This window comes from Tachyglossus aculeatus, chromosome 9 (assembly GCF_015852505.1).
Source record: "Tachyglossus aculeatus isolate mTacAcu1 chromosome 9, mTacAcu1.pri, whole genome shotgun sequence".
In the NCBI taxonomy this organism is placed as follows: domain Eukaryota; kingdom Metazoa; phylum Chordata; class Mammalia; order Monotremata; family Tachyglossidae; genus Tachyglossus; species Tachyglossus aculeatus.
This window is the reverse complement of record NC_052074.1, coordinates 53330363-53348980: the sequence shown is the minus strand read 5'-3', so window position 1 is coordinate 53348980 and position 18618 is coordinate 53330363. Positions and strand designations below refer to the sequence as shown.

The following is an 18618-nucleotide window of genomic DNA, read 5'->3' as shown; positions in this document are numbered from 1 at the left end:
TATAAATATACTGAGGTAGACAGTGAAGTATGCAAGTTCTCTAACAGAAAATGCTCTCCTTATATCTTTGTGGCACTTTTGTTTCCTATAAAAAGTGATAGGTTGCAAAATATGACTTGAAAATTCATGTTGTCAGTACACTTTGCATTTTCATTATGCTTTGGGGTAGGGGGTTACAAAAAAAGAGCAGAGTGGATCAGTAAAATCTCTAGATTCTCCTTGTTTTCAGTGGTTTCAATCTTTTTCTGCCTACAAACTTTGACAACTGCCAAGGTGGATCTAATTCAAATCAAATTGTTTTAGATCATAGCCTAAATCACCTTTTAAATGACTAGTTCTTTGGTATGACCTCCCAGTCTGACATGAACTGTATGACCTATTGTGTTTGAGGCGATAGTCACTGTTAACGCTACCATTCAGTCTTAAGTGGGGAAGCAGAGGAAGAAGAGAGTGCAGTCTTACCATGTGCAGCACAAAGGGATGTTCTCACAATGCATATTTGGGGTCAAGCCTGGGGTGGACATAGAGCAGGACAGAATAAATACACCCATTTCTATAATTCTGGTATCAACACAGCCAATACTGCCCAACTTCCCATAGCACCTCAGCCAGGCTTGAGGACTTAACCTGGGGAGAAGCAGAGCAGATGGCAGTGAGGCAGAGACATGGATACAGAGAGACACAGACTGAGAGACAGGGTTGGCTTTCACTAGTCAAGTTGATGGTGATGATGCCAGATGATGCATATATTGTACAATTAAGACTTGACCGGCTTTTGGGAAAGTACTTAGAGCTTTTGAGAAGACGGTTGATATTAATCTTCTCCATATCCCATGCAATAATTGGTGGAAACCTTTGCCAAGTATTTCCCTTATCATCATCCCCACTAATACTGATTGCGATCACAAGGCGGAGTTAACAATTCAGCCTGGATCTACTGGCTGTCGGACTTCTATGTGAACAGTGCTTTTCCATCTTGATTAATGCAGTAATCTGAGCCCCGACAGCCCATTCAGTGCCTTGCCCCTCCCTTCCTTGGCATCTTACTGGGTGCAGAGTACCTTACTAAGTTAAAAGTATTATTTCCATTTGTATTTGTGCTCTTGCTCTAGCGTTGTAACTTGCTGTGTTGTTTAGGACTCTATGCAAGTAGGTCCATTTATATAAATGACTGTACTAATGTTTTCTGTTTTAGAAAGTAAGTCCATAGAGGGAAGGGACCAAGCTTGTTTAAATTCACATAACACCTAACATAAGTGCCATATATTCATAGGGGCTTGGACTTAATATATATGAGTTGCTGGTGATATCTAGTCAATATACATAGGATCTCTGACTCTAAAATAGGATCATTGAAGAGGAACCTGGGTAAATATAAATACACCATTTTCTCAGTTCTTAAAATATTGAATAGAAGTTCACCTGTGCTGTTTTATTAAAGCCACTACCAACTTAATGAGCATTAAATAAAGCTCATCCAGTATGTAACTACAGTCCTCGTGCATCATCACCACTTTCCCAAGAGCTACTGAGGACCCACAAGCCCACAAAAATTGGCGTCAAAGGCAAAGCTTGCTGAAAGATTTTACCATTGATTTGACAACTTGCTCTGATCATTTTCTCTCTCCAGCACAAGGAATTAAAGTTAATATGAAAGTAAAAGATTTAGCTTTTAACCATTATTCAGTAATCAGTGTTATGTAAGTAAAAGTAACGTAGAGTGAAAAAGAAAACACATTTTATATATTGCAGAGCTGCATGGCTTTTCATTTACAATTAACTCTCTGCTCCTCATTTTTCAAAGACCTTTTCACTTCTTAATGAAGAAGAGCAGAGATCCCAGATTGATGCTATCTGCTTGTTCTTCGTTATCATTGGGGCCGTATCATTCTTCACTCAATTTATACAGGTAATTGGACTTGTATTAAATAAAATAATTTGGCAATATTTCTTCCTTTCTGTGTATTGATGAGTCAATAGAATAATTGCCTTTGTGTGCTCTAGGGATACACATTTGCTAAATCTGGAGAGATGCTCACAAAAAGGCTACGTAGAATTGGTTTCAAGGCCATGTTAGGGCAAGAGATTGGCTGGTTTGATGACATGAAAAACAGCCCTGGAGCACTAACGACAAGACTTGCCACAGATGCATCCCAAGTCCAAGGGGTAAGCTTGGTGCCAGTGGAAAATCTTGGCTGTTTCGAGGTTCAGTCATTTGCACAGTTGATTGGATTATCATGCTTAAGGGGTTGGAGGTCTCCTACAGTTATATTTCCTCAGCTGGCCATAAGCAAATACTGTACTGCGTTTCTGGGGAAGAGCCAGTGTCTAATGTTTTCTTAGACACTGATTCTCTGCTCGTTGTTTGAAAAGAACGTTCTAGACCTAACTGGGGAAAAGGTTCTCTGTGTTCCCCACTGTGATGAGTACACTCAGCAAGCCAGATTCTTCGAGTGTGTATGCTTCCCCCTGGAAGGAAATTATATAGTGGGCCCTTCGTATTTGAAGAAGACATCACTGACAGTGAAGTTCGAGTGTGGCTGAAAAGGTCAATGAGGAATTCACAGCCCAGGACACTTCGAACACACAGAAAGTTATCCCCTGTTGTGTTGTGGGGTTTTTTTTGTCTATAGCACCTGGCATTGTTCTTCTTTTGCCTCCTTGCCTCTCCATGTAAAGCTTTTCTTCAAAGAGAGCCACTCCCTCCTGGTTGGCTGTCAGTGCAACAAGAAGGCCAGTCCTTAGCAATTGATGCCCAGTTTTCATCTAGGTTGGAGGATGGTTTGAGGCTTTGTTTTACTGTGTGTTTAGATCACTTCCTCTGCCCTCCCAGCTTTTGGTTTCCCAATTTCAGCCCTCCATACAGCAGCTGTTTGGATATCCTGCTGTTGCTCATTCTCTTCACATGCCTCACCCAGCACAGCTTGTGCACTTTGGGAAGCCATATTTAAAGCATCCATCAGTAGTTCATCATCCCCTCTGAGGCTTCCAAGAGGACCCAATTTACTGTTGGAAATAATGATGTCCCGCTGTGATCACCAGCAATCACTACAGGCTCAGCCAGGGAGAATGGGAGAAGGGTATAAACTGAAGCTCTAATGTCTCAGAAGAACGGTTTTTTGGGAAGCAGTGTGGAAAGAACACAGACCTAGGAGTTAGAAGACTTAGGTTGTAGCTCAGCTCCACCACATGCTCTGTTGTGCAAGTTGCTTAACTTATCTATGCCTCAATTTCCTCAACTGTTAAGTGGGGATAGAATACCAATTCTTCCTCTCCTCTAAACTGTGAGCCCCATGTGGGAAAGGGACTGTGCCTGACCTGATTATCTTGTATCTACCCAGCACTTAACATGCACAGTGAATGCTTAATGAATACTACAATCATTGTTCTTATTGTTGACCAGATTCTTTTAGGAGTCCCTCTGCTGGGATTTAGTCCAACTCTGGGTCTTCCATCTGACACCTGAGGGATCTCAAACACATGCTTGTATTGAAACGTTTTCAGGTCGTTAGGTCTCAATGTAAAATGGAGAGAAAAATAATAATAATTGTGACAACTGTTAAACACTTGCTATATATCAAGCACTGTACTAAGCACTGGTGTAGGTACAAGATAATTAGCTCAGACATAGTCTAAGAGGGAAAGAAAACTGGTATTTAACCCCCCATTTTCCAGTTGAAGAAACTGAGACACAGAGTAGTTAAGTGAGAGAATGATCTTTTGACTGGGTTTTGTTTTAAGGCTACTGGATCTCAGCTGGGAATGATCGTCAGCTCCTTCACCAACATCGGGGTGGCCATGATCATCGCTTTCTACTTCAGCTGGAAACTCAGTCTAGTGATAACATGCTTCCTGCCCTTCTTAGCCTTGTCAGGAGCTGTCCAGGCTAAACTGCTAACAGGATTTGCCAATGAAGAGAAGAAAGCCTTGGAAATTACTGGACAGGTGATTTTTCTGTTTGGACTATTTCAAATTACTCAGATGGAAGCCAGTCAGACAGACAGTTCCATGAGGGTCTTGCAGATAACTTCAGGAAGTCTATCAACTCAGTTCTATTTACTAGCCCATAAAATTTCCACTAGCCCTTTATTCATTTGCACAGCCAGGTCACAACTCCTTTTCCTACCACCATCCTCCTGACCCTGCTGGCCTTTCCTTAAGGTCTCAACCTTCATTTCCTGACTCTCAATGGGGTGATCATTGGTGTGGAGTCAAAGTACCAGAATTCCTACCTTTTTGCCTCCATTTCTCCTTTTCCTCCTCCAGATCACCAACGAAGCCATCAGTAATATCCGAACTGTAGCTGGGATGGGAAAGGAGATCCAGTTCATTGAAAAATATGAGAAGGAACTGGAGAAACCATTCAGGACAGCTCTCCGGAAAGCAAATATTTATGGACTCTGCTTTGGCTTTGCCCAGTCTGTAGCGTTTATAGCCAACTCTGCCTCTTACAAGTACGGAGGTTATTTAGTTCTTAATGAAGATCTCCACTTCAGCTATGCATTCAGGTAAACATTCACTTAGTCTGAGTGTGTTGAAGGGCCGCTTTCCATTGCATCTCTTCTTTCAGGGAACATGTCTACCAACTCTGCTATATTGAACTCTCCTAAGCGCTTAGTACAGTGCTTCACAAACAGTAAGTGCTCAATAAATGTGATTGGGTACTGGAGTGGGCTAATAGAAAGAGCACAGGACTGGACAACCAGAGGCCTCAATTCCAACTCCTCCACTTGCCTGCTGCGAGTCCTTGGGCAAATCATTTAACCTCTCTGTTCCTCAGTTTCCTCATCTGTAAAATGGATCCTAAATACTTGTTAATAATAATAATGATGGCATTTATTAAGTGCTTACTATGTTCAAAGCACTGTACTAAGCGCTGGGGAGGTTACAAGGTAATAAGGTTGTCCTCCGGGGGGCTCACAGTCTTAATCCTCATTTTACAGATGAGGGAACTGAGGCACAGAGAAGTGAAGTGACTTGCCCAAAGTCACACAGCTGACAATTGCCCGAGCTGGGATTTGAACCCATGACCTCTGACTCCAAAGCCCGGGCTCTTTCCACTGAGCCACGCTGCTTCTCTCTTGTTCTCCCTCCCCGCTAGATTTTGAGCCCCAAGTGGGACGGGACTATGTCTGTGATTATATTTTATGTAATCCAGAACTTTGAACACTGCTTGGCACATAGTAAGCACTTAAAAAATGCTTCACATTATTAATAGTGAAACCAGGCTCTCCAGGCATTATCATCATCATCATCTTATTTGTTGAGCACCTGGTATAGGCAGAGCACTGTCCTAGGTGCTTGGGAGCATGTACTAGAAGTAGAAGACCCTGCCCTTGGTCCAAGTTCAACATATTTTCTGAATGTGTTGCTTAGTTACAAGGGATGGTTTCCAGCTTCCCCCTTGGATTACTATCAGGAAAGGAATGAATTACTCTGGCTTCTAACTTGTGAGCAGGATATATGCAGCTTTGACTGTGTGCTGTTAAGGACCCAAACAGTGACTTCATTCCCCTCAGTTCATGTACTCATTTTGGCTAGCAAGTGTTGTCAGAATTAGAAAGGGTTCCTGTGAAAATGGGAGTCCATCTGGATTCAGTGCAGTGGTTGCATGTGTGGTTACAGGGCCACAGCATCAGACCATGTGGGTACTATGATGAGTTTGTCTTAATTCACATTATGGGATAATTTGGTGTTCAGGGATTGAGGAGGAAAAGTTGATAGAGAATGAAGAGCCGAAAGGGAGCACTGGGGAAAGCAGCGTGATCTAGTGGATAGAGAGTCAGAAGGACCTGGGTTCTAATCCTACCTCCTCCATTTGTCTGCTGTGTGACCTTGGGCAAGGACTTAACTTCTCTGTGCCTGTGCCTCACTTACCTGTTATGTAAAATGGGGATTAAAACTGAGCCCTGTGTGGGACATTGACTGTGTCTAAGGTAATTAGGTTGTATCTATCCTAGCACTTATATAGTGCTTGGCACAGAGTAAGTGTTTAACAGAGGCCGTAAAAAAAATCACTTCCCCAGCTTTCCCTCTATCCCTTATCTGTTTTTAAGGTCAGTCCCTGGGCAGATTCAGATGCTTGGTTCCTATCCCCACCTGCTCTTCCTTCTCCCTCACCCCCTCAATCAGGTCCTTATTCTCCTTCCTCCCAAGAAATCCTTCTGCTTGCCTGCCATATGGGGTTTAAAAGCTATTGACCTACAACTCCATGTCACCACCATTCCTACTAATGAGGTTTGTACAGTAAGATAAATATGCCCAGGGAACTTTGTGTTTGCTCTCTTACTGGGTATTGATTTGTCTTCTTGACCTGAAAAGCAGGAGAGTGGGAGAAAGATATGTTGGGCAGACTGCTGGAAGGCTTGGTGAACCTTCTTTGGGGAAGACACATATGTGGGTGTAGGATGGAATGCCAGTGGCCTGGCTCATTTGGTTTGTTCCCCCACAACATAATAGCTGCCTGCTTGATTAAAGGGTAATCTCCTCCGTGGTGACCAGTGGAACTGCTCTGGGGAAAGCTTCCTCTTATACTCCGAATTACGCCAAAGCCAAAATATCTGCTGCACGTTTTTTTGAGCTGATGGACCGGCATCCCCGGATCAGTATTTACAGCAACAAAGGAGAAAAGTGGGTAAGAATAGGGGTGGGGTGTCCCCCGAGTTCCCCTCAATCTGATCCCTCAGTTCTGGGAGAATAACCTGTTGTTTTGTAAGGACTGTCTCTATATGTTGCCGATTTGTACTTCCCAAATGCTTAGTACAGTGCTCTGTGCACAGTAAGCGCTCAGTAAATATGATTGAAGGAATGAAAAACCGTAGTTCTTGCTCTGTGAGTCAAGTGCTGAGCTGGGGTCCATGGCATGAGGACATCTGAATGCCAACTCCCTTGGGAATTAAAGTGTATTTAGATTTGGTTGTGGTAGCTGTATTTTGAGATTGTAGAATGGGGTGTCTGGGTGGCACTAGAAGGAGTTCCTTAGACAGTGTGGGGTCTGCCCGGACCCACCTCCCCCCACCTCCCCCAGCTCTACAGAATCCTAGCTTAGGCAGCAATGGTCTGCTGAAGCTGATCTGGACAAAAACTCAGAATTATATTCATCCTCCTCTTTCCAAATTAATCTGATTGAGGTTCCTCTCCCTTCATACTTTAGCACCACTGAACTTTCCAGGGTACCTCTTTGGTATGTTTTCGTTTTTATCCAGATATTTCACTAATGAGCTAGGAAGGGAATTTCTGTTCTCTCATTCTAAGAAAGTCTCAGTGTGCTGGAAGAGTTGGTACTTGGCCCAAACCCCATGTGAGCACAATGACCCTATCAGCGGTATTTGTTGAGTGCTTAATCTGTGCAGACTGCTGAACTCAGCGCTTGGGAAAGTACAATGCAAAAGAGTTGGTAGACACGATCCCTGCCCACAGCCAATTCCTTGGTATCCCCAGAAACTCAAGATGAGTGAGGGTGGAGGGGCAGTAATCCTTGGCTCCAGGTTCTCTGGGGCCTGACCAAAGTATGAACTTTGTGTGAAGCCCAGATGGGAGAGTGATGAAATAAACTACCATCCCTGGGCAGCCAGGTGATTCACAGGGAAAGTAACTCACTTGTCCTTCATTCGAGACTGAGGTCTCTGAGAATAAGATCAAGGATTGAACAAGTGAGTCAGCTTTCCAACTCCTTGCCTCTCTCGACTGGTCTGGGAGTTGTGGACAGGCCCTTCTAGACCGGGCCTGCTCTTTGCTTTTCGAATTGCAGAGGTCAGCGTTCTGACGCACTCTTGCATCCTAAGTGGGAAGGTAGTTTTCTTCCATAGTCAGACTCCAGCTGCCCTCATATTCATCTTTGACATCCAGAGCTCTGTAAGTCCATTTCCAGACTATTATAAGGTCTGTTGTGGTCAATCTGGAATCACATGGAAAGTCAGAATCCCTTGCATTTGCTTTGGAGGATGTGATGTGGAAATCTGTTCTCACTCTTCCTCAGGCCTTCCACCAGGGTCTCAGGACCAGGAAGATGCTTTTCAAAGGACGTGGGGAAAGGTATTAGGAAATAACCCTGGCCTGGGATGGGGGTGAATAGAAACAGTTCCTGTTTATTTTTCTAGCCAATCCTTCTTTTTCTCTATCCTAGGTGCTCTAAGAGGGAAAGAGAAAGAGTTCAGTATACCTCTTCTGTATACTGAACTCCAGATTCCCTCTGGGTCTTTGCCTCTCAGATTCCAGTGGGAGCAGGACTAGCACTTGTTTCTCCCATCTGCAGGACAACTTCAAGGGAAGAATTGACTTCGTTAACTGCACCTTTACCTACCCTTCTCGCCCTGACGTGCAAGTTCTGAATGGGCTCACTGTTTCTGTTAAGTCTGGACAGACGCTTGCATTTGTTGGAAGCAGTGGCTGTGGAAAAAGTACGAGCATTCAGCTCCTGGAGCGTTTCTATGATCCTGACCAAGGGAAAGTGGTAAGCATCTCACAGTTACTCTCAGCAGAATCTTTGTAGTCCCTCTAAATTGTAAGCTTGTTGTGGGCAGGCAATGTGTCTGTTACATTGTTATATTGTACTCTCTCAAATGCGGAGTACAAAGCTTTGCACACAGTAGGCACACAGTAAATTGACTGACTGAAAATCCAATTGATTGACTTCTAGGGCATCCTCTGAATCTAGGACTGGCCAAACTGGCTCCTGGTTTCCTGGCTTGTACTCTTCTTCTCTCTGCCCACCCCCACAAGATGTTTCCCTTAGTGGTAATTGTTGGGGGACCTGATCTTAGCTCAGCAGTCTCACACCTCCTGTTTTTCCCTGCTCCAGATGGTTTTCTGACAGCTGCCTTCTGTAATACAAACTGGGGCCCCTGCAAACCTGTAAGCCTCTGTGAAGAAACATTAACTTATTTGTAAATGGAGCAGAAAGTGCAGTCCAACCGTGATTTTTTTTTAACAGGGCAGCAGTGGGGAAGAAAGCCATGAGAGGTGGCATTGGGCAGGGAGAGAACAGAGTGCATAGAAGCAGATGGAGATGGCCTCAGTTCTGAGAAGCTTGGTTTGAGTCAAGAAAGACCAGTTTACTGTAAACTAGCAACAGAACAGATGTGAAATTCACCAGCGAGGCATGTTTGACATTCATGACTTTCATGCTTTGATTTTTTTTGTTATTGCTTTCTTGTTACTGAAGCTTGTTTGTTTCACAGGGACCTTCAGTGGTGGCTTACTGCGAGAATCAATTTGAAAAGAGGAGAGGCAATTCAATCCAGCAGTCATTTATTGACCATTTACTGTTGGTAAAGCACAGTACTAAGCATTAGGGAGAGTACAGTGTAACAATACAACAGAGTTGGTAGACATGTTCCCTGCCCACAACTAGCTCAGAGTTTGTGGGTTAGAGCATTGGCACAGAGAGTTTGGGCTTTTCGCAGGAAGGTTAAACACAAGACACAGACGTTTCCCAGCATATGCTGTTGGGCACCATAAAACCAAGTTTGCGTTATGAGGAAATGAGCAAAGAGAAACTTATCACTGGCAAAAAGTGACTGAAAAGAGAGCCTCTTCCCCGTGGACCAGCTGATGTTTTTGTTCTTATGTAGAAAGGAATTCTAGTATAGAATGCCTTTGCAGCTCCGGCCTTTAAGCGTTTCATACTTGTGAAAAAATTAATTGGCTCAGTCCTTCAGTTTCTTCCTGGTAATGAGAGGGGTGATTAAGAAGTGGCTTTTAATTCACTCAGGCCTTTAGGAAGCCATTGAGCTCATTACTACTCCATTGTTGCATAACATAGTACAGTAATTTGTTCTGAGAAGCCTTTCCTTACCTAGAAGAGCAGGTTGTAGAATTTTTCAAGGGAGCAGAGTTGAAGCTTGGACAGGGAGGAGGTCTCAGCTACCTGACTCCAGCTAGAGGGCTTACAGGCTTGCCTAGTCTCAAGCAGAGATGTTATTGCTTACAGTGCAGAGTGGATAGAGCACGGGCCTGGGTGTCAGAAGACCTGGGTTCTAGTCCCAGCTCTGCCACTTGCCTGCTGTGGGACCTTGGGCAATTCACATCACAGTTACCTCATCTGTAAAATGAAGATCAAGACTATCTACCTCAGCACTTAGAACAGTGCCCGGCACATAGTAAACACTTAACAAATACCAAAAACAAAGAAAAAAAGTGGGGGGGGGGGGGGGGGGGGGGGAGAGACAGACATTAAAATAGACCATGGCTGTTTACAAAGGTGTTAGGGGGCCCTTCAGAGGAATTCCCACTCATAAGACAATGCAGGTAGACAACCTCTTCTCTCTGAGACAATCGAAAATATGACTCGGGAGGAGAGGGAGGAAAGTAGCTTTATTGAGGGATTGTTAGCGGCTTGCTGCCACTACCTGGTTCAACAACCAATGGTCCTTGTCTTCTGCCCTTTCTCATACTTCTACTCTTAACCATCTATAATGTAGTAGAGACCCCAGAAAATCTTCAGCCAGCAAATACCAGCTAATGCTTTTCACACCACCAGTTGCCAGTCATCCAATAGATACCAACCAGTGGTATTTATTGAGCACTGCTATATGCTGAGCCCTGCACTAAGTGCGTGGGAGAGCCTTGTGAGCCCTGCCCACAAGGAGCTTACAGACTAGAGGGAGACAGGCATTAAAATAAAATACAGTTGGATATGCACATAAGTGTTGTGGGGCTGGAGGAGGAGTGAATCAAAGGGCTTAAAGGGAACAGATTCTCCCTCCCCTGACCCAGAACCCCAGAGTGGGAGATGGAGCCAGGAGTCCTCGCCCACTGGAAACTCCACCCATTCCTGGCCCATTCCACTCTGCTGTTTTGGAGAATGCCACCAGGTATCCAGGCCCCATAATCTACCCAGGATAGGGCATTGCCTATCTTCCTGACCCCTACTGGATCTCCATATATCCCTTCCTTTCGAGTATGCACAGTTTGTTGTTTTTTTTAAAGGTATTCACTAAGTGCTTACTATGTGCCAGGCACTGTTCTAAGTGCTGGAGTAGATGGTAAGGTTGGACACTGTCCCTGTACCGTATTGGGCTCACAGTCTTACTCTCCATTTTACAGGTGAGTTAATTGAGGCACAGAGAAGCAAAGTGACTTGCCCAAGGTCAGACAGGAGACAGGGGCGTAGCCGGGACTAGAACCTAGATTCTTCTGACTCAGGCCTGTGCTCTATCCACTAGGCCGTGCTGCTTCTCTAACAGTTACCACTGGAAACATTTAGAATTGATTTGCTTATTTTTAGCATGGAAGCAGCTTAGCCTAGTGGAAAAACTGTGGGCCTGGAAGTCGGAGGACCTGGGTTCTAATCCCAACTCTGCCATTTTTCTGCCCTGTGACCTAGGGCAATTCACTTAACTTATCTGTGCCTCAGTTTCCTCAACTGAAAAGTGGGGATTCCATACCTGTTCTCCCTCTACTTAGACTGTGATACCTGTGTGGAACAGGGACACTGTCTGTCCTGGTAAAGTTGCACATACCCGATTCTAGTAAGTGGTTAACAAATACCATTAAAAGAAGCCTGCTACAGTCTTACAGGAGCACGTCTTCATCTTACGTTTCTCTTCACTGTATCTTTTTAAAAATGGATCATTTCGATCCCCGATACAGCAGTTGTGTATATTAGTACATATTTATTATTCATTCATTCATTCAATTGTATTTATTGAGTGCTTACTGTGTGCAGAGCACTGTACTAAGAGCTTGGGAAGTAGAAGTCGGCAAAATACAGAGACGGTCCCTACTCAACAATGGGCTCACAGTCTAGAAGAAAAAAAAATGACTCGGGAAGAGAGTTTATTACTCTATTTTATTAATGATGTGTTATACAGCTATAATTCTATTTATTCTGATGGTATTGACACCCATCTACTTGTTTTGTTGTCTGTCTCCCCCTTCTAGACTGTGAGCCCGTTGTTTGGTAGGGCCCATCTCTATATGTTGCCAATTTGTACTGCCCAAGCGCTTAGTACAGTGCTCTGTCCACAGCAAGTGCTCTTAGAACAGTGCTTTGCACATAGTAAGTGCTTAACAAATACCATTAAAAAAATAAAATATGATTGAATGAATGAATAGCATTGGCAGACATGATCTCTGCCCTTTAGGAGCTTTCAGTCTAGTTGGAGAGACAGATAAAATAAATCGCACAGTGAAGCAACTGAGTAGAAGAATATGCACATAATAAAGAACAACACCCAATTATTACGATATTTGAGCAGGTTAATTTATGTTGACATTCAGTTGGATGCTTGTGTCTTTTTACAATATAAGCCTGGGAAAGGGGAGAAACTTAAACACATAATTCTTTGCTGAGATGGATTCAGAAGTTGGCAGTTTAGATGTTGGATATTTAGGTATGGAATATACTTAGAAGGCAACCTATTTGCAAAACTTCAGTAATTCAAGATCAGAGAGAATGAGAAAATCAGGCGGTTTATTTGAATATTGGAATTTGCATGCCAGGAAGAATTCTGGGAGACACCGCTTTGTTTTGTCATTTCTTTGGCAGGTAATAGACGGGCACGACAGCAAACATGTAAATATCCAGTTCCTTCGATCGAAAATTGGAATCGTATCCCAGGAGCCTGTGCTATTCAGCTGTAGCATTGCAGACAACATCAGATATGGGGACAATACCCAAGACGTCCCAATGGAAAGAGTTATCAGTGCAGCAAAGCAGGCTCAGCTGCATGATTTTGTCATGTCCCTCCCCAATGTGAGTACCCAGTGGGTGAGAGGTCAACTGTGGTCTGTCAGGTTTTCATCAGACCCAGAGCTCCATTTCAGGAGAGGTGAGTGGGTGAAGGAGAGTGGCCTGAATAGCTGCCTCTGTGGCTGGGCTTCCTGGGGCCTCTTAAGCATCAAGATATCTGCAAGCATTAGCTCCCATACCCCACTAAGCTCCCCCAAAACAATTAGTGGGAATCACAGACATCCTCCTTGCTGAGAGTAATCGTGGCAGAGAAGGCTCCATTGGTGTTGCTACTCTTGCCTGCTCTCCTGAGAGCTGGGCAGCTGCCACTGAATGTCAGAAACTTCTGGAAAGCAGCCTGCATTTGTGGCAAGGCAGCAGCAGGAGAGAGGTGGCCTCGGCAGCTTTTCTCTACTCTGAAGCTGCAGCTGCCCTTTCTGAGAAAGACGACTTGGTTGGTGTGTGCATGTGTATGTATCTTCGTGCATTTGACTTCATCCCTGCACCCTTATCATTCTGTTTCTCTCTTTTTTCCTCCATCTCTCTCTCTTCCCTGCGGAGTTTGGAGGGAGATACAAAGGGACCTGTTTTTCCTTACTATCCTCAAGAGCAGGGTACAACACAATGTATCCAACTCACAAGTAAACAACATTGGTAGAACCATGGCATATCTGAAGCCTTAAGGAATTTATGGTCTGCTGCTGTGCTTTTTTTTTTTTTTTTTTTTCAGAAATATGACACTAACGTGGGGACTCAGGGGTCCCAGCTCTCTCGGGGTCAAAAACAACGTATTGCAATAGCTCGGGCCATTGTCCGAGATCCTAAAATTTTACTCCTGGATGAAGCAACTTCCGCCTTAGATACAGAGAGTGAAAAAGTAAGTATTAAGGATTCTGGGGCTCTCGTAAGCATTTTTCAAGTCCTATTGTTTAGGACTATACTTCCTTAAAAAAGAAACTGTGCTTCATGGCACTCCACTACTGGAAGCAAGGGTGTTTGGGGTTCCACAAAAAGAAATAATTTAAATGGAAAAAAATAACTTTTAAAAGGTAGATGATTGGAAATTAAATCAGAATTCAGGGTATCCATGAGAAACCATTTGGTTAACGTGGCCTAGCAGTTAGTATAAACGGAGAAGACTGGAAATTGGGAAGTCTAACTGTACTTTTGACCTTATGTCAATTCACTTAACTTCTTTGTACCTCTATCTTCATCTTTCAAAAAGGGATTGTTCAAAATATTTTCACATTTTCAGTGAAAAGTTTCAAGGAAAATATAGCTAGCATCATCATTGCTCTCTAATGGACATTTTCTGTTTTGAAACGATGAGGTTTTGCAGAGCCAAAGCAGATAGGAAGAAAAACACATGAGATGATAATTCAAGGGAAGATAACTGAAAATGCCTCCTCCTGCTCCCCCTTGCCCAACCTCCCCCCCAGCACCTCTCTAAGAATCACTATGGCTAATGTGAGAATCTTAGTGGTTATTCTAGTTGATACTGCTCAGTGTTGATATTGTTGTAGATACATTATTTGGCATTGCTGTTCCAGTAATCCTCAGGTATCTGCTTAGTGTCACCTGAGGGAATTGCCAGGGCTGTAGTAATGTGGGTGGGGAATCACTGCATCCACCCTTATGGTAGCCACGATAGTCTCCCGAATTGAGCACTGGACGTTCACTCATCATTATCAAGAAACCTTAATTTCCCCCCTACTGCTCAGGATGTGAGGAGCCTGAGCTTAAAACTCTCCACCTTTGGTTTACAGACGGTACAAGACGCGTTGGATAAAGCCAGAGCGGGGAGGACCTGCATCGTCATCGCACATCGTCTCTCCACCATCCAGTCCTCTGATATCATAGCCGTCATGTCCCAAGGGATAGTAATTGAACAGGGGACTCACAATGAGCTTATGGATATGCAAGGAGCATATTACAAATTGGTCACTTCAGGAGCACCCATTAGTTGATTTTTCTTCTGGAACTTCAGGGCCTTGTGAAAGAGGGTCCCCCCTTGGAAATACTATCCAGTTGCTGCAAAAATGATGATGATCCCATGCTGTTTACTAGGATGTAAACCATTGTTTCATTTTTCAGCTATTTTCATGGATTTGGATCCAGTCTGATATTTGAATTACTTTCTAGGGTCATGGAGCTTGAGGAGGCAGGGTTAGGGATAGAATAGGGAAGGGAGAGAATAAGAACATACCCTGGCCCCGTAGATAAAGTCCTAAGAAATATGAGATCTTGAACCATTACTGAGTGTGTTTCCACCCTGCAGAGGATCCAGCCTTTACCTCAGCTCCTTGGAAGCACTGGTGGCCAAGGATGACACAGTGGTGGAGGATGTGAATTCATAAGCATCAAAACCCTCTTGGATTTCCTTACTCAATTTTCCCCTGCTGCTAGAATGCACAAGTGATCTTCTCCACCTCAAGCAGTCTCTTCCCTTATCCCGGCAAACTCCTTTTTCTCAGGAGAATTCTTCTCAGCAGGGATGAAAAAATTGATCTCATTTCTTCTCCTTGATGTGCTCCACAAAGAAGCTGTGTGTTTGGCCCACTGGTCTCCTTTAGTATTTCTCCCTGGCTGGCAGACAGGCAGGGTGCAAAAATGGGTTGAGGAGTAGAGGAATCATCTGTTCCTGACCAATTCTCCCTTTCCTACTGGACCGGCCTGCCCCCTGAAGTCCCATCCCATGACTCACCCAGAGTACACATTATATTTGGGGAGCGCTTGGATTGCCAAATGGACCTTCAGCATCTGCAGAGAAATGTATTTGGGCTACACTGGGAAATTTACAAAGATTTTGTAGATTCTGGTGCCAATCTGAATGGAAGATAGTCCACAACAAGGCAGCCTCAAATTCCAAGCCACAAATTCATTTGCATTGGCCATTCTTTGGCAATCCTCATTTCGTATGCTCTTGACTCTTACCTTACTTACACCAGTTCTTTTCTTCCTAAAATCATTTATAAATCTGTGTAATGGCTGTGCTCCTGATGAATTCAGACAATCAAAGCCCCCAGCATGCACAGTAGTCTCTGAGAGCAAGTTAGGTTCAGAGAAGATGTGGTCGTTTTAGATAATTAAGAGGGTCTATTTAGGATGCTGGAGTAAGGATGAACCCACAGTTACTCCGCTGGCCCAGGAGATTGGATGCATATCTTCAAATGCCTAATTGACTGCTGTGGAATATTATTGTGCTACCAGGAGTTTGCTGTTTCTCACCTTTTAGTTAGGACTATGAAAAAGAATCTAAAAACCCATTGTATTTTTGAAATTAGGAGGAGTTTCTAGAGTTTAAGTCACCAACCGTGGCAAATCTGTGGGAAGACCACTTCTCAAATTAACTATACAACCTGATGGCCCTCCGTGAAGGCAAGGTGGACTCTGCAGATTGGTGTTAAGCCCTCTCTGTTGAGGCCTATGAGACATTCCTCTGTTCCAGTCTGGCCTATTACCCACTCAGCAGTGACTAGATTTCTAACCAGTTCTGCTACCTAGCAGCAAGGGTGAAAGCAGCAGTCCCAAAGGTTCTGTCCTACTGCAGGATAGCTCCCGCAGGTTTCTCAGTCTCTTTAAGACTTGCTCCTTGACTCTGACAAAAAAAACAAACCCAAAAACAAAAAAAACTCCAGCACCAAGCCCACAGGGATTCTGTAATGGCAGCAGTGCAGAAGTGTTCAGTTTTCCCCATTGCAGAACTGGAATTTTAGGAATGCAAGTAAGGAAGTTAAGGTAAGAAATCATGCAATTGTTGATGCAGTCTCCCTCACTGTTTGGTTCTGAGCATTTGATTCTGTTTCGAAAAATATTTTAGAATTTTAATGTTATATTAATTTTTCCAACAAATATGTCTTTCCTCAAGGATTTTCCCACTAAAATAGTGAATTATTTCATAGAGACCCATTATATGAAAATGAACCACAAAAACTTTAAAACCAATTCCAAAACCAATTCAGGTTTTTTCAGTGTTCAGCTAAATGTCCAATTAATTTTAATGAACAGACTGTAAATAAAGCACTGCTCGTGAACAAGAACTAATTAGTGCTAGCCAGAATAGTAATGTGCTCATTAGCAAGTTGGGTAGCATCATAAGGCTCATAATATGTCATCAGTGGGCTGTACATGACGGGCATATAATGTTACTGATGTGACTAGTCAACCCCCTAAATCAGAGTCAGTGCAATAAATACAATGAAAAGAAAAAAACTCAGCCATCTGGTGAAGCGGCTGCTTTTTCCTTCTGAAAGAAGATTGTGTAGTTGAAGGTAACAGTCAGAACCGACCAGACATCCTGAAGAACCCTAGGGTAACTGGCGGGAGGAAGAAAACGTTTCTCCATAGTGCCACCATCCAAATATACTGTTATTTTGAAAGTCTGTGAGGAAAGAAAAATGTCTTTGCTGTCCTTTTAAATGGAAGAACCGTCTGATCCCAAAATCAATATAAAGCTGACTTTGGCTCCTTCAGGAAAGTACAGGGGGAAGGTAGGGGCAGGTAAAAATCAAGACCTTCAGTGTTTTCACACAGCATCCTTTCAAAAGCAAAGACTTCATAGCACAAATGGGAGATGTTCCTGCCATTCGTGCATTCCTAGGATTTTCCAGTGGATTCCCTTATGCCCAATTGTAGGATTCCCCATTCTGTTGTGTGGGAAGTCTAAATTTATTTGCCCTTCCCCAGGCAGAGAGCTAGCCTCAACCATACCTGGAGCTTTGTGGGGCTGAGACAGAGCTGGGGATTGTGCAAGCTGGCTGTGAGTGTCGGCCTGGGTCCATTTATTCAGTCATATTTATTGAGCACTCAGTGTGTGCAAAGCACTGAACAGAGGGCTTGGTCAAGGTCAAGAATAACTGCACTGCTATTGGCCATGGGTGTGAATGGCTCTGTCCACTTTTATATGATGTTTCAGGGGTTCTCTGGCCCTTTCTTTTCTCTTCATTACGCTTGAAGCTGTAGTTCTTTTATTAACACACTGGGCTGCATCTATGTTTGTTTTTTGTCTTGTGGATGGGTCCTTTACCATGGACACTGATGTTGTGAGGTTTGGATTCATTTTTGACCAGGGTGGGTGGTGTAAGTGCCACTTCTCTGTAATAGGAGGGCCGCAGAAGTGTTGTGCGACAAATGTGAAATACTCTGGCCATGAGGACCAGGACAGGATTTTAATTGGGAGCCTCTCCTTTCCCCTCTCTGGCCTCTCAAGTGTAGCAGGGCTCAGAGAGAGGGCAAAAAGGAGGGGAGAGATTTGAATTCTCCGGTACGCCTGTCCCAGACCTGCCATCCGGTGCATTTGGGCTCTTAAGTAGTTTCTAATGTGCATGCTCTAGTCCCCAAATGTAATGCCCTGGCATTTTCAAAAGCTATTGTTCCACAGAGGTTTAGGGATGCCGTTTGAGCTTCTGGGGTCACCCTTAAGCACCAATGATTCTGCCTATAGAAGCCCAGGCATTTTAGAACTGGTTCTGGGCACAATCACCCTGACTGATCAAACCTGGCACCACCTCCGATAAAACAGCAATGTAGGAAGAAGTAGGAATTAGTGAACACAGCTCCATTCCTCCCCTCCTGCTGAACCAAGATGACCCACCACTCCAGCTTTGCAGGGAAGTGAGAAGGGCAGGGAAGAGCAGGCTAGTCCGCACCAGGTGATTTTTAGTTTGATTGGAAATGAGAAATTGCCTCATTGTAGGAACTTGAATCATTTATTCTGCACTCCAATCCAAAGAGTATTATTCTTTAGAGGACAAGCCATGTCAGTTCAGGGCCTGGCTGATGGTCTATTGAGCTCAGGACCACATCTATGGCAGTGGCAACAAGGTGCTTGGAAGAACAGTGAGATGATAATAATAGTGGTATTTGTTAATTGTTTACTATGTGCCAACAACTCTTCTGAGTGCTGGGGTAGATACAAGATATTCGGGCCTCACATGGGGCTCACA

The 18618-nt window shown here is 43.8% G+C and overlaps 1 protein-coding gene across 1 annotated transcript in view; it reads left to right on the top strand.

Moving 5' to 3' along the window:
- The window catches only part of ABCB11 (ATP binding cassette subfamily B member 11), a 69018-nt gene extending 52147 nt beyond the window's left edge, over positions 1 to 16871 (top strand). Inside the window, exons 20-28 of the mRNA XM_038751569.1 lie at positions 1805 to 1909; positions 2005 to 2166; positions 3742 to 3945; positions 4267 to 4508; positions 6478 to 6634; positions 8255 to 8452; positions 12491 to 12697; positions 13404 to 13550; positions 14440 to 16871. Coding sequence (XP_038607497.1) covers positions 1805 to 1909; positions 2005 to 2166; positions 3742 to 3945; positions 4267 to 4508; positions 6478 to 6634; positions 8255 to 8452; positions 12491 to 12697; positions 13404 to 13550; positions 14440 to 14640 — 1623 coding nt within the window. The 3' untranslated portion in view covers positions 14641 to 16871. The remainder of the gene's footprint in view (positions 1 to 1804; positions 1910 to 2004; positions 2167 to 3741; positions 3946 to 4266; positions 4509 to 6477; positions 6635 to 8254; positions 8453 to 12490; positions 12698 to 13403; positions 13551 to 14439) is intronic.
- The last annotated feature ends 1747 nt before the right edge of the window (positions 16872 to 18618 follow it).